Here is a 14,888-nt window from a genome sequence, read left to right on the forward strand (position 1 = left end):
CTTTCATACATGAAATCGCCCATACAAGTTGCTGTCTTCAGTGACTGTAGTCACTGTTACAGAATGAAAGACTGCAAACTCCTGAATCCCTCATCCTTCCAGATCCCGCAGTAAAGATTCCCTCTTGATTTGTGCCCTGGGCATGGTTATGATCTGGTCTAAGTTAACACCTCTTCCTCCTGCTAAAGACAGACTCAGTCAGGGAAGTTGGGACAACTCCAGTAAAATCTTCATGGTTTCTAAGATAGGAACACTTATTTCTCTTGTATTAAGGGGCAATCATATAAAATTGAACTTTACTGTCTTTGATGACTTCTGTCAGAATTACTTGGGCAGCACTAGCACCACCCCTGTAGTAAGGCCCATATTATCCAGACAGTGCCTTCTTCACAGCTAAATCCTCATCCCCAGCCAGGTCCCTGTTGTTGCGTTGTCGCGCGACTTCTTGCCCGCAAGAAAGACGCAACCCAAGAATCTTCTTTCAACAACTTTATTCAGGCCCCTGATAGTTCTTCTTCTTCTCTACTACTCCTCGGATGCCCCTCCCAGCCTTAATAAAGCATCTCAAGCCCCAATGCAAAGCAGCCACGTGGAGCTTTCTCATAGAGTGATGAAAAGTCATGCGCCAACTCTCCCAAACAAGGAGTTGTTTGTCACAGACCACAGCGGAGCCAGCGCCATCATGTAATGGAGACCATAATTTGCATAAACGGCAGAAGCGGCTCACCACACCCTGTCCCCTGACAGGCAGGCTTTTCTTATACACACCTTTACCCTCTTCCCTTGCCAGGCCACATTTCTCAGCCAGTACCTACTCCTGAAGCAACCCTACATGAACACCCTACCCAGCCTGGTATCCCTCCTGGCCTGTGACTCCTGAGAACAGGTAGGACCCTCTTTGGCAACTACGACCTCAATCATGCAGGAACTCTACCAAGCCATGGCCCTACTCTGGTGAGGTCCCCTTCACCCACATATCCCTGTCTCCAGGTGGGGTCCTTGGCCCCACATAATTTTCCTTTCTTAACCTGTGTTCCCTTGCCCAGTCAGGTATCCCACCCATATCCTGTACCTCCCTCCTCAGCTATGCCCCTTCCTAAACCATGTGGGCCCTCCCTCAGTCAGGATCTCTAGAGACTGGCTGATCCCTTCCCTAGCAGGACCTTCCTACCAGTTAGGCCCTCTCTCCCAGCCTGCTCTATTAACCCATCTCCAGTCTTTTGTTGCTCTCAGCATTCAAACCTCTCCCATACCAGCTTCCCTTTCCTAGCCTAGCCTCTTTCTCCAGTTAGGCAAAATTTCCCTGCCAGGATCTTCTCACCACTCCCAAGGTCAGCTCCACCCCCTGTCCCTGCCAGTCTCCCTTCCTCAGATTGCTCTACCCTCTCAAGCCTCTGCTCCCTTTAAACACTTTGTATAGCCCTATCCCCAGGCTCCTTCCCTTGTCACCAGGGTCCTCACCAGCCTATGGCCTTTTCTCCAGATTCTGCTTGTTTTCCAGCTAGATCTCCTTTCCTACTCAGTGTCCTTCCCTGGCCTGGGTTCTTTTTGAAAGCCTATGGCTCCTCCCTCAGCCAGGCACCCTTCAACCAGGCTTTGCCCCTGTAACAGTTAGGGACACTTTTCTCTGACTTCTTACTCTACTAGGTTTCCTTCCCTTGACCAGCTAATTTCTTCCTCTTTGAACATCTCCTTACCTGCACCCTATTTTATTTATTTATTGAGCTATACCCCTATCCCTTATTTTTATTTTTTTTTTGTGTGGTGCTGGGGATCAAACCCAGGGCCTTGTGCATGCAAGGCAAGCACTCTACAAATTGAGCTATATCCCCAGCCCTATTTTTTTTTAAATTTTGAGACACAGTCATGCTAAGTTGCTGTGGTTGTCCTCAAACTTGCCATTCTTCTGCCTCAGCCTCCTGAGTCACTGAGATTAGCACCATCTTCCCACTTAGGCCTCCTCCTTTACCCTGTGTCCCTGTCCATAGCCTGTCCACTTCCTCTGACTCCCTACCCAGCTAGGTTCCCTTCCTGAGCCTATTCCTTCTGTTCCAGTTTCTTCTTGCCTTGCCACTCCCCTGCTTGGCCCCTCTACCCATCTGGGTCTACATCTCCTAACATCCCCCTACCCTAGTTAGGCTCCCTTCTCCTTCCATGACTTTCTACACCATAGGGCCTTCTCCAGCGTATGTCCCTTGCATGCCTACACCCCCTTCCCCATCCAGACCTAATTCTCCTGCAAGGACCTCCTCTGCTGCCTATGCCTCCCTGCCTGGGCCAGCTTCCTCTTCTCTGCCAGGATCCCTTCCCAAATCATGTTCCATCCCAGATTATTCATTCCAACCTTTCAAGCCTGGTGGCTCCTCTACCAGCCAGGCTCCTTCCTCTGTCCTCCTCCAGACTGACCCTGTTCCCCAGATAATGCCTCTTCCCTAGGAAGGCCCATTCTCCTACCAGATCCCTTTCTCAGCAGGTGACCTTTTTCTGCTTGCAGCTTGCCCCAAGCATTTCCCCATTCAGTAGCCACAGACCCTTTTGTCATCTGCTGTACCCTTCCAACCTGGCCTCTTGCCCCAAAGAATTGCCAATTCGCCAGCCTATTTCTCTTTCCATGGTTAGGATCTTTCCCCCTGTCCAGCTCACTTTTCTGCCCAACTAGACCCCTTCCCCAGCAAGGTTCCCCTCTTCTGTCTATGTCTCCTTTCTGAGCTAGCTTTCCCTTCCCAGCCAGGCACTTTTCCCAAGCCCACCCAATCCTAGCCCTGACAAGACTCTACCCAGAATGCAGCCCAGTACCCAGTCAGCTTCCTTTTCCTCTGTAAAACTCCTTTCCCCCTTCCCTCTATAAAACTCACCCCAGCTGGGTCACCTGCCCCTACCAGAAGACCTTCACCAGCCTGTGTCCCTATCCATAACCTGGACCTCTTCCCTTGCCAGGCATCTTCCCTCAGTCAGGCCTTTGCTGTAAGCCTGTGCTCCCAACACCACCAAGCAGTACCTCCTTGTCCATCAAAATCCTCAACAAGACTGAACGCCTCCCCTCCTTTTGTCCCAGAGCCCATGCAGGTCTTCTCTAGCCAGGGCCTCCTCATCACTTACGCTTTATTCCTTAGCCTGTGCCCCAAGCCACACCCCCATCCCCAGTTTTTTTTTTTCCTGCAATGCCCTATTCAATCTCTTAGGCTGCCCCTATCTCCAACTTGTACCCACCTTCCTAACCTGTTCTCTTCTCCTGCCTGTGTCCCTTCTGCAGCTTGTCCCCCTTCCTCCCTGGCCCATAATCCCCTCATCAGTGTCCCCATCCCTATAAATGGCTCTCACAATGTATCCCAATACCAAGTTTTTTCGGGGACCTCTTCAGAGAGCTGACTAGCTGAAACTCTTCTGTTACTCTCATTTACACAGTGAGGTCTATCTGGCAGGATTTTCATATTTGTATTTTGGGAACACCTAAAAGATACCATAGCATTTTTTAAACTTTATTTTATTTATCCATTATTATGTGGTACCGAGGATAGAACCCAGGGCCTCCCGAGCACTCGCCTAGCAGTTAGGCGAGTGATCTACTGCTGAGCCACAACCTCAGCCCCACCATAGCAGTTTTTTCCATGCTGAAATATAGCCCTAGAATGACTAGGTTTTGGAAGTGGGGGTTCTTATTCAAACACAGCAATGAGAAAGAACATCCTTAACTGAAACAGTTTAATTGTTTACTGAGTGAAACATCAACTCAGGATAGCCTTCCTTCCAGTCCATCATCATGATTGCAGGTACATTTCTCCTCCCAAAAGCCTCACCTGGTTTCCCTCTGCATCTGCTCCTTATTCCCCAGGTTACCATTACTTAAGTATGGATAAAACCCATGTGAACTAAGTTAGCCACACAAAAATAGAGAACCAGGTATTTTTAAAATTTTATTTATTTTTAAACAAGTTGCCTAAATTAAAAAAAAAAAAAACTTTAACCTGTAATATTTTAGAACATTTAAAATGCACAGACAATTTAAGATTTCAACAACACCACTGAAATGCAGATTCTGAAGATTAAATTCAAATTTACTGCAAATGATTTTACTTTTACTATTTTTTTTGCAAATTCACAGCATCAACAAATCTCAATCAACAAACCTACATCATTTAACTTTTTTTCCCCTCATGGAAATTGTTGATATAACTAGATCAATTACTTACTTAAGATATATTTTTTAAATACTTTATTTTAAAAAATATGAGAAGGCACTAAGTTCATTCTTTCACACTTCATACCAGTTCACATAACAAGGTGGATCTACCTGAATAAGATCATAGCATTTAATATCTCTAAGAACAAAGAAAATTTACTGGAAGTTAAACTACCTGCTGGTTCATCTCTTTTTATTTCACACTGGTTGAAGAGATAATGAAATGGTTTAAACTACCTGAATAAAATCCAGGTAAATGGATGGAGTTGGAGAATATAATGCTAAGTGAAGTTAGCCAATCCCAAAAAACCAAATGCCGAATGTTTTCTCTGTTTTAAGGATGCTGATTCGTAATGGGGTTTGGGGAGTCATGGGATGAACTCTAGATGAACTCTAGATATGGCAAAGGGGAGAGAAGGGGCAAGGGGGTAAAAAAAAGATGGTGGGATGAGATGGACTTCACTACCATAAGTTCATGTATGAAGATGACACGAATGGTGTGAATATACTTTGTATACAAGCAGAGACATAAAAATTGTGCTCTATAAGTGTAATATAAATTGTAATGCATTCTGCTGTCCTGTATAACAAATTAAAATTAAAAAATAAAATACAAAAGGGAATTAAGGGGCTGGGGATGTGGCTCAAGCGGTAGCACGCCCATCTGGCATGCGTGCGGCCCGGGTTCGATCCTCAGCACCACATACAAAGATGTGTGTCTGCCGAAAACTAAAAACTAAATAAAATATATAAAAAAGGGAATTAAGTTTAGATTTTTCACATCTTATAATGAGCCATACTGTCTATTAAATCTATCTAAATTAACTTTTTATATTTAACACATTTACCTTTTAACAAATGCTATTATTTAGAATTTAGAAAACATTTCAGCAATAAAATTTTTCAGTCCCACAATTTTCAATGAAAAAAATTACTGTTGGAACTCTAGTTCATAACCTGAGACATTGTGTCATAGCCCAACATAAACAAAACAAAACCTCAACCCAACAAGAACAGTTGGTGACCATTTTCCCCCAAAAAACAGCAAAAGGTATTCACAAAGGAATGTGATCACATAAACTCCTTTATCTAAGTAACCCAGCAAACACATGGGAAAATCTGAAGATGAGGAACACTTTACTGAACTTATTTATCCCAAGTTAAGAACATGTCAAAACACAAGTTCATACTCTCACACACACACGTTGTAGTTGGACACAATGCCTTTTATTTATTTTTTTAAATAATTAAAAAATATTTAGTTGTAGGTGGTCACAACACCTTTATTTATTTTTATGTGATGCTGAGGTTCGAACCCAGCACCTCACACATGCTAGGTGAGCGCTCTACCACCAAGCTATAGCCGCAGCCCCAACAAGTTCCCATTTTTATCCAAAACTCTTTGAAACACTACCAACTCTCAGTAGGAGAGAGAACCAAAGATCTACATGGGCAAGAAGAGTTCAGAGCTTATCAAAATCCTGTCTCTCATGTAGTAAAATCAGACATTCCCTCATCAGTCTCCCATCTCCCACCGCTTGAAGGAATCAACGAAGGAACCACAGGGAGGATAGAAGGCCAAGGGCTAAGCAGCAGTGGGAGGAACCTATTAAGTAAAACGAGGAGTGAAAAAAAAAAAAAAAGAACCAAATGGAAAAAAAATAAGCCTACTGAGCAGATGAGGCAGCGGCTTCAGCTCTAGCGACTGCGTGGCAGCAATGGCATCCAGAGGGTTCTGTAGCATGTGAAAAGGCCTAGAAGAGTCGAGGAGCTGCACCACCGACAGCGCCAGCCTCGAGTGGCTTCACCGAATTGTAGTGCTCTCCAAGGTTGCAGGCATAGTGTAGATAGACCAAGATGAGTGGTTTCTTCTTGTACTCCTCCCCAATGACGATGATGGGTGAATCGGCCTGGATCACTTTGATGGGCATCTGCAGGATGTGAGACAGGGCTCTCAGCTCCAGCTGGCCTCCCCATGATGCACTGCGTTTGATGTTTTCGCAGTAGCTCATGAAGTCGTCGCGGGTGTAGGTGCCACCCGTCTCTGGGTCGCTGAAGAAGGGCAAGAAGTCGTCGACATGTTTCTGCATATACTCAGCAGTGCGGCAGCGCAGGCTCTCCACCGTCATAGAGAACGCCAGCTGATCCTGGATGGCACGGTACATACAGTGGCCATCAGCAGGTATATCCTTCATCTCCAGATTCTTGGATTCAAGAATGGCAGCGACCTTCTTCTCCTCCTCACGACGGAAGCTGGCCATATGCTCCATCTCTGCTTTAGCGATTCTTTCCAGGCTATCTCTCTCCAGGGCTGCCCTTTTTTCCCGTCTTTTCTGTGCTCTGGAAACTCGGGGAGGTTGGTTCTCGAGATCCATCTTGGCCAGATCTTCAGTGATTGAATCAAGATCACTGTTGTCTGGGAAGTTCTCTTGGAACCTCTCCAACTCCTGCTGGTGCCTCTGCTCCATCTCGGCCTCAAGGCGGGCCACGTCTAGGAGCAACTGCTTTCTTTTCTTCTTGTCGCTCTTGGGGACGGAGTTTTTCATGCTCTGGATGCGAGCCTGTAGCTCTTTCTTCTCCCGGTGGTGGCGGCGTATCATCCGCTGGTGTTCACTCGGTAAGTCATCCATAGTGTCCTATGGATGGTAACCGTGTGAACTTGATGGTAGACACAACCCCCTCAGCCTTCGCGAGCCTTGGCGCTGTGAGCGGGAACAGCTATTTGCGCTTACTTTTATTCACAATCCTCTCTGCTATTGGCCAGTCTCTCTAGGGCTACGCCCCTGAACACATCTCACACTGTGGTTGGCTGTTGGGAAACCCCTACGTACATCTTCAGTAGAACCCGTAGCAACTCCTGCTTCCGGTTTTAATGGAATTCGAAGGTCGTTGGTAAGAAACCGCCTTTACGCAATACGGGCCGCGATTGGGCTTGAAGAGCTTTTCTGTGACTTTTACTGCTTATTTAGCTCCCAAGTTTGGATACAACACAGGCACAGGCCATGCTTGATAACACATTATAAATTCTATGTCATTAGCTGAATGTATTTTGACCCTGGACTTGGCATTGTCTCAGCCACATTGACCATTTAACCCTTAATCTTTGTGTATCGGAACAAAGACATTTCCTTACATTCCTGGGAACAGAGTCTCTCCAATTTAAGGCTTAAATCCAACATACTCCATCTCAGTTTAAGAAGGCAACAACAACTCTCCAAAGAGCTACTCACCGCAAATAAGCAGTTCTCTTTGAGGCATCAGAATTCACCTATTCTAAATTCCTCGTCACTTAGGCCCTCAGCTCCTCAAATGGACTCTCTAGGATGTCCAGGAAGCACCATGGTCGGAGCTCATCAAACCACTTCTGATTACTTTGAATCTGTAAAAGTTCTGCAAAGAGAAAAAAACTCAAATGCACTCTCATCCCGCCCCATCCTGTTCATTTGTATCTTGAATCCCCAAGCAGATCAGCTGTTTAGATAAAGCCTCCCCATTATTACAAATAAGGAAAGTGGACCTTTATCAAATTAGCTGCGTGTATCAAAATTTTATTTTTATTTATTTATTACACACTAGGTATGGAACCCCAGACCTTACTTGTGCCAGGGGAGTGCTCTACCACTGAGCTACAATCCTACTCATTTTAATGTTGTTTATTTTATATTTATTTATTAGTTGTTTTATTCTGTTTTAGTTGTAAATGGGAATAATGCCTTAATTTTGTTTATTTTTATGTGGTGCTGAGGATAAATTCAGTGCCTCATGCATGCTAGGCAAGCCCTCTGCCACTGAGCTACAGCCCCAGCCCTATTAACTAGTTTTTGATACCGACCATTGAACCCAGGGGTGCTTAACCACTGAGGCACATCCCCAGCTGTTTTTTATATTTTGTTTAGAGAAGGGTCCTGAGGAGTTGTTAGGTCCTTGCTAATTTGCTGAAGCTGGTTTTGCACTTGTAATCCTCTTGCCTCAGCCTCCTGAGCCTCTGGGATTACGGGTATGTGCCATTGCACCTAGCAACTCTTATTTTATTTATTTTTTTGCACCAGGGATTGAGCTCAGGGGCACTCGACCACTGAGCCACATTCCCAGCCCTATTTTGTGTTTTATTTAGAGACAGGGTCTCACTGAATTGTTTAGCACCTTTGCTGAGGCTGGCTTTGAATTTGTAATCCTCCTGTCTCCGCCTTTCAGCCGCTGGGATTACAGGTGAGAGCCACTGTGGCTGCCCAGTTAATTTTGACCTGTTTTAAAAACTAAAAGATTTATAGCTTTAGGTCTTATAGTTAAATCTGTGGTTTATTTTGACTTTATTGTTTGTGTAAGGTTTGAGAATTAGGTCGAATTTCATTCTTTTGCTTAGTGATGTCCATTTGTTCCCATACCATTTGTTAAAAAAGCTATGCTTCCTCCATTGAATTGGTTTTGCACTTTTTTTCAAAACTCAGTTGGGCATATTTTTGTGGATTATTTCTGGGCTCTCTGTTCTGTTCCATTTATCTGTCCATTCCTCCACCAACACCATATAGTCTTCATTAGTGTAGCTATGTAATAAATCTAAAAAGCAGGTAAACCATTTCCTCCAATGTTCTTCTTTTCTTTTAAAATGTTTTAGTGACTTTAGTTTCTTTGTCTTTCTGTATAAATGTTACAATATTATATATGTGTAAAATCTGGCAGGACTTTCATAAGAATTATATTAAAGCTGTACCTCAATTTGAGAAAAAAATGACATCTTTACTATGTTTACTATGTCCAATCCATGAACATCTATGCATTTATCACCATTTATTCAAATCTTCCTAGATTTCTTTTGTTACCCACTTTATAGTTTTTATCATATAAATTCTGTGTATATTTTATTAGATTTACTTATGAATTCTTTGTTTTTTGAGTGATTATGAATGGTATTGTTTTTAATTTCATTGTCCACATATTAATTGCTAATAAGTAGAACTATAGTGGACTATTTTTTTTTGGCACCAAGGATTGAACCCAGGGCTGCTTAACCACTGAGTCACATCTCCAGTCCTTTTTCTTTTGTATTTTGAGACAATGATTCACTAAATTGCTAAGTTGCTTATGGCCTCACTAAGTTTCTGAGGCTGGCTTCAAACTTGCTAGCCTTCTGCCTCAACCTCCTGAGTTGCTGAGATTATGGGCATGCCCACCATACCCAGCTTTATAGTGGATTTTGAATATTTGTGTTCTATGACTTTGCTTAAGTCACCTTTTTCCTAGATGTGCTTTTGGTAGATTCCTTGGAACTTTCTACATAGACAATCCTATTAACTGTGAATAGGGTCATTTAATTTCATCCTTTCAAATCTGCATGCTTTTTATTCCCTTTCTTGCCTTATTTGACTAGTTGGAACTGGTAGCACTATTGTTGGAGAAGAGAGGTGAGGACAGACATCTTTAATTTGTTCCTGATCTTAGGGGGAAAATATTTCATGTTTCACTGTTAATTAAGCTATCAGCTGTGGAGTTTTTGTAGACACTCTTTAACAATTTGAGGACATTCCCTTCTATTTTTATTTTTTCTGAGATTTTTTGGCATGAATGGGTATTGAATTTTGTACAAAAAATTGGCATTAATGATAAGTGTATGCTATTTTTCTTTAGCCTGTTAATATATAAATTCTTTGATTGTCAAGTATTAACCAGTCTTGCACTCCTGTATTATACCTCTGTTTGGTTATAGTTTATAATTCATTTTATGTGTTGTTAAATTGTTTTGCTAATATATTTTAAGGATTTTTAAATGAGGGATATTGGTCTGTAGTTTTCTTTTTTGGTAGTATTTTGTTTAGTTGGGTATCAGAATTAGTAGCTTCATAAAATGAATTTGGAAGTGTTCCCTTTTCTTTTTTTTTTTTTTTAAAGAGAGAGTAAGAGACAGAGAGAGAGAGAGAGAGAGTGAGAGAGAATTTTTTAATATTTATTTTTTAGTTTTCGGCGGGCACAACATCTTTGTTTGTATGTGGTGCTGAGGATCGAACCTGGGCCGCACGCATGCCAGGCGAGCGCGCTACCGCTTGAGCCACATCCCCAGCCCCGAAGTGTTCCCTTTTCTATTATCTGAGAAGAGATTGTGTAAAATCTGTATTAATTCTTTAAATATTTGGTAGGAATATCCACCAAATCAATCTGGACCAAAAGATTAGTTTTTGGAGGGAGTTTTTAAATTGTAAAATAATTTTCTCTAGTCAGGCTGATCAATTATGTAAAAAATATGTATTTCATACTGATTAGATTTTAGAAATTTATGTTTTCTGAGGAATTACTTCATTTCTTGTATTTAGTTGAGAAAAGCTGGCCTCAAACTTGTAATACTCCTGCCTCATCCTCTCAAGTAGCTGGGATTACAGGTGTGCACACTTGTGCCTAGCTGATGGTGATAATTGTGTTACCTTTTCTCTCTAATTCCTTGTTATTTGTCAGTCTTGCAAGAGACTTTTCCAATTTCTTTGATCTTTTCAAAGAACATGATTGTGTTAGTAAACTTTTCATCACTTTGACCAAAATACCTGACCTGAACTACAGAGAAGAGGAAAGATTTATTTTGGGTCACAGTTTCAGAGATTTCAGTCTGTGGGTGGCTGGGTCCAAGATAGAAATATGGTGGAAAGATAGGACACAGGAAAACTGCTCTGCTCATGGCAGCCAGGAAGCCAAGTGTTGGGGGATAAGGAGAAGATAACCCTTCCAGGATATGCCCCTAGTTACCTACTTCTTTAAACTAGGTCCTACCTCTCATTATTTCATTGAGATATCAAGTGAATTAATCCACTGATGAGGTCAAACCTTCATGATCCAATCATTACCTAAAAGTCCCACCTCTGGAAATTGCTGCATTAGAGATCATGTTTTCAAAACATGAGTTTTGGGGGGTCATTTCAGATCCAAACTATAACAAAGCTTGTTGTTTCATCCATTATCCCTATCACTTTTCTGTTTTAATTTATTATTTCTTTCTGCTTGTTTTGGGTTTATTTTGTGAAAGGAAAGTGACCACAACACTCGGAGCGACCAAGAGATCTTTCTGCAGCAGTGCAACAGAGGAGAAAAGAGAGAAGGAGAAAGAGAAAGAGAGAGAGAGGAGAGCATGCGCACAAGGGAGACAGAGAGATCAAGAGAGAGAGGCAGAGCAAGAGAACAAGAGAGCAAGAGAGCAAGAGAGAGAGGGGCCCATTAGGAGGGAGTTTTTATAGCCCAAATCTAACGGGGCCTCTGGGTCTGCAAGCTGCCTTGTTGGCACAAGAGGCAGTTGAGTGTTCAGCCTTGAACGGGGGTTGAATGTTCAGCTTTGACGCAAACAGGTGATAAAGGACCAGACAGAGCGGGGTTTGAGTGCGTGGGCCATCCTGCAGCTAACACTTGTTCAGCCTGCCCTGCAGATAACATAGTTCAGCCTGTTCTGCACCTAACACTTTGTACATCTTTTTATTTTTATTTTATTTCCTTTTTCTTATTCTTGAGATTTAAGACTTTCTCTGTTTTTCTAACATATGCATTTAGTGCAGTAAATTTTATTCTCAGTACTACTTTAATTGTATCTCACAAGTTTTGATGAGCTGTATTTTCATTGTCATTTAGTTTAATGCACGTATTGTTTTTCCTTGGAACTCTTTTGTCTATGGATTATTTAGAAGTGAGTTATTAGCTTCCAAGTGTCTGAAGGTTTTTCTAGTTTTTCTTTCTGTTATTGATCTCTACTCTGATTCCTTTGTGGTTAGAGAACTCAATTCTATATGATCTCAATTCATTTAAATTTGCGGAGGTTTATTCATGGCCCAAAAGGTGGTTTATCTTGATATATATTCCATGGGTGTTTGAAGAGAAAGTACACTATATTATTGTTTGGTGGAATGTTCCACAGATGTTATTTAGATTGTATTGGTTGATGGTGTTGTTGAGTTCTATATATTTCTGATTTTCTACCTAATTATTATATTTATTATTGAGGCAGGAGTGTTGAAACCTCCAACTAAAATTGTGGCTTTTTTTCTATTTCTCTTTTCAGTTCTTTTAGGTTTTGCTTCAAGTATTTCCCATCTTGTTTGCAAATCCTACACATTTTAAGAATACTATGTTAGTCTGATGTATCCACCCTTTTATCATTAAATGAAGTCCTTGTGACTACAATATTTTTGCTGTAAATCTACTTTACTGATATTAATAAATCTTTTTCTCTATTAAAATTTTACTTAACTTCCTATTATTGTTATTTTGTGGTACTGGGGATTGAATTCAGGGTCTTGTGCATGCTAGGCAAGCTCTCTACATCCCCATCTATTTGTATTTTTTCCCCAGTATTGGGGATTGTACCTAGGGGCACTTTAACACTATACTACTCCCCCAGCCCTTTTTATTTTTTATTTTGAGACAGGGACCTGCTCTGTTTAGGACCTCACTCAGTTGCTGAGGCTGATCTTGAACTTGGCATTCTCCTACCTTAGCCTCCAGAGTAGTTGGAATTACAGACATGTGCCACTGCACCCATCTGTATTTTCATGTTTGATACAGGGTCTCTAAGTTGCTGAGACTGGCCTCAAACTTGTGATTCTTCTGCCTCAGCCTCCTGTGCAGCTGGGATTACAGGAGCGTGCCACTACATCTAGCCCTTATTTGAAATTAGTTTCTTGTAGACAACACATAGTCATACATTTTAATCTGCCCTGCCAATCTTTGTCTTTTAATTGGTGTGTATAATCATTTATATTTAAGGTAGTTATTGGTATGTCAGGACTGTCATTTCTTTATTTTTTCTTTTCAGTTTATTCTCTGTTTCTTTTCCCCTGCCTTTCTGTGGGTTACTTGAATATTTCTTTAATTTTGACATATTTGTAATATTTTCAAGTGTATCTCTTTGTATAACTTTTTAAGTGGCCACTCTATGTATTGTGTGTGTGTGTGTGTATGTGTGTATGAAAGACAGAGAGAGAGAGAGAGAGAGAGAGAGAGAGAGAGAGAAGAATATCTTATCAAAGTCTACTGATGTCTTTTTAACAATTCAAGTGAAGTATAGAAGCTTATATTCTTTTACATCCCTTTACCCTTACCCATTTGTAATACAGTTTTCTTCAATATTCCCAACATACACTGAGAATCACATTAGTTTTCTAGTTTTGGCTTCAAACTTTAAAAACAATTTAGGCAATTCAGGGGAGAAGGAAAATATATTGTATTTACCCCAGAGTTCTGCTTTTCATATTCCTTCTTCCTTCCTGATTTTCCAAGACTTCTTTTTTTTATCTTTTTCAGTTTAGACTACTTCATTTAGTCATTTATTTTCAAATCTCCTTGTGTAAAATTCTCTTGGTTTTCTTAGATCTATAAATATCTTGATTTCCCCTTCATTCTTTTTTAAAATATTTTTTAAGTTGTTGATGGACTTTTATTTTATTCTTTTACTTGGTGCTGAGAATCAAACCCAATGCCTCACACATGTGAGGCAAAGGGTCTACCACTGAGCCCCAGCCCCAGTCCTCCCCTTCATTCTTGAGGGAAAATATATATATAATTTGATAGAAAGAGCATTTGGGGTTTATGATCCTTTTCTTTTGGCTCTTGAAAAATGTGCCTCTTTTTGTTGGCATCCATGGCTTCTGAGGAGAAGTCTAGTGTCTTTTGAATTGTATTTCCTTTATTGGTAAGGGATTGTTTCTCTCTGCTTTCAAGATTTTTTTCTGTCTTTAGTTTTGGACATTGTGATGTATGTTGTTGTAGATTTTTATGGGTTTATTACATTTAGGTTTTGCTTAAATTCTTGATTCTATGGGTTTTTATGTCCTGCTAAATTTAAGAAGTTTTCAACTATACTCTCTTAAAATACTTTAAAAATCCTACCCTCTTTCTCCTGGGATTCAGAAGACAGGAACATTAAATCCTTCACTGTTTTCCCACAGGTCCCTGAGGATCTGTTCACCTTAATTTTTTTTAACAATTTTATTCTTTTCTTTATTTATTCATTGCATTTTAGTTTTTTGATACTGGGGATTGAACAGTGGGGGTGCACTACAACTGAACTACATCCCCAGCCCTTTTTATTTTTCATTTTGAGACAGGGTCTTGATAAGTTGCTTAGGGCCTTGCTAACTTGCTGAGGTTGACGTAGAGCTTGCAATCCTCCAGAGTTGCAGGGATTATAGGCATATGCTACTACTATCATCTTTAAAATAAACTTTTAATAAACTTTGTTCTTTTGAGCAATTGTAGGTCCTCAGTAAAACTCAGTGGAAAGTATAGAGTTCCCATATATCCTATGCCCTAAGGGGCCCCTCCAACTATTGACATCCTGCACAAACCACTGTCATACATTTGATAAAAATCAATAAACCTTAATTGACATGTTACTTTCATCCCAAGTCAATAGTTTACATAAGTGTTCATTCTTGGTATTGTACATTCTATGGATTTGGAGAAATGAATGATGACATAGATCTATTATGACTATTGTACAGTGTTTTCACTGCTCCCCAAATCTCTCTGCTCTTCCTATTCATTCTTCCTTCCCTTTTAACCTCTGGCAACCTCTTATCTTTTTACTATCTTCATAGTTTTGCCTTTTCCAGGATGTCATATAGTTGGAATATATAGTATGAAGATTTGCAGACTGGCTTTTACTCTATAGTAATATGCATTTAAGATTCCTCCATGTCTCTTCATGCCTTAATAGTTCATTTTTTTTTTTTTTTTTTTTTTT

The 14,888-nt window shown here is 40.9% G+C and overlaps 2 protein-coding genes across 2 annotated transcripts in view; one reads left to right on the top strand and one right to left on the bottom strand.

The window, feature by feature from the left end:
• Awat2 (acyl-CoA wax alcohol acyltransferase 2) overlaps window positions 1–14,888 on the top strand; it is a 70,594-nt gene that overhangs the window by 20,450 nt on the left and 35,256 nt on the right. The window contains exon 2 of the mRNA XM_048797151.1: window positions 791–886. The gene's annotated coding sequence lies outside the window, so the exon portion shown is untranslated. The remainder of the gene's footprint in view (window positions 1–790; window positions 887–14,888) is intronic.
• Otud6a (OTU deubiquitinase 6A) lies at window positions 5,935–6,810 on the bottom strand. The gene has a single exon (XM_015501607.1). The coding sequence runs from the start codon at window positions 6,808–6,810 to the stop codon at window positions 5,935–5,937; it is 876 nt and encodes a 291-aa protein (XP_015357093.1).

This window comes from Marmota marmota, unplaced genomic scaffold, assembly GCF_001458135.2.
Source record: "Marmota marmota marmota unplaced genomic scaffold, marMar, whole genome shotgun sequence".
Taxonomy (NCBI): domain Eukaryota; kingdom Metazoa; phylum Chordata; class Mammalia; order Rodentia; family Sciuridae; genus Marmota; species Marmota marmota.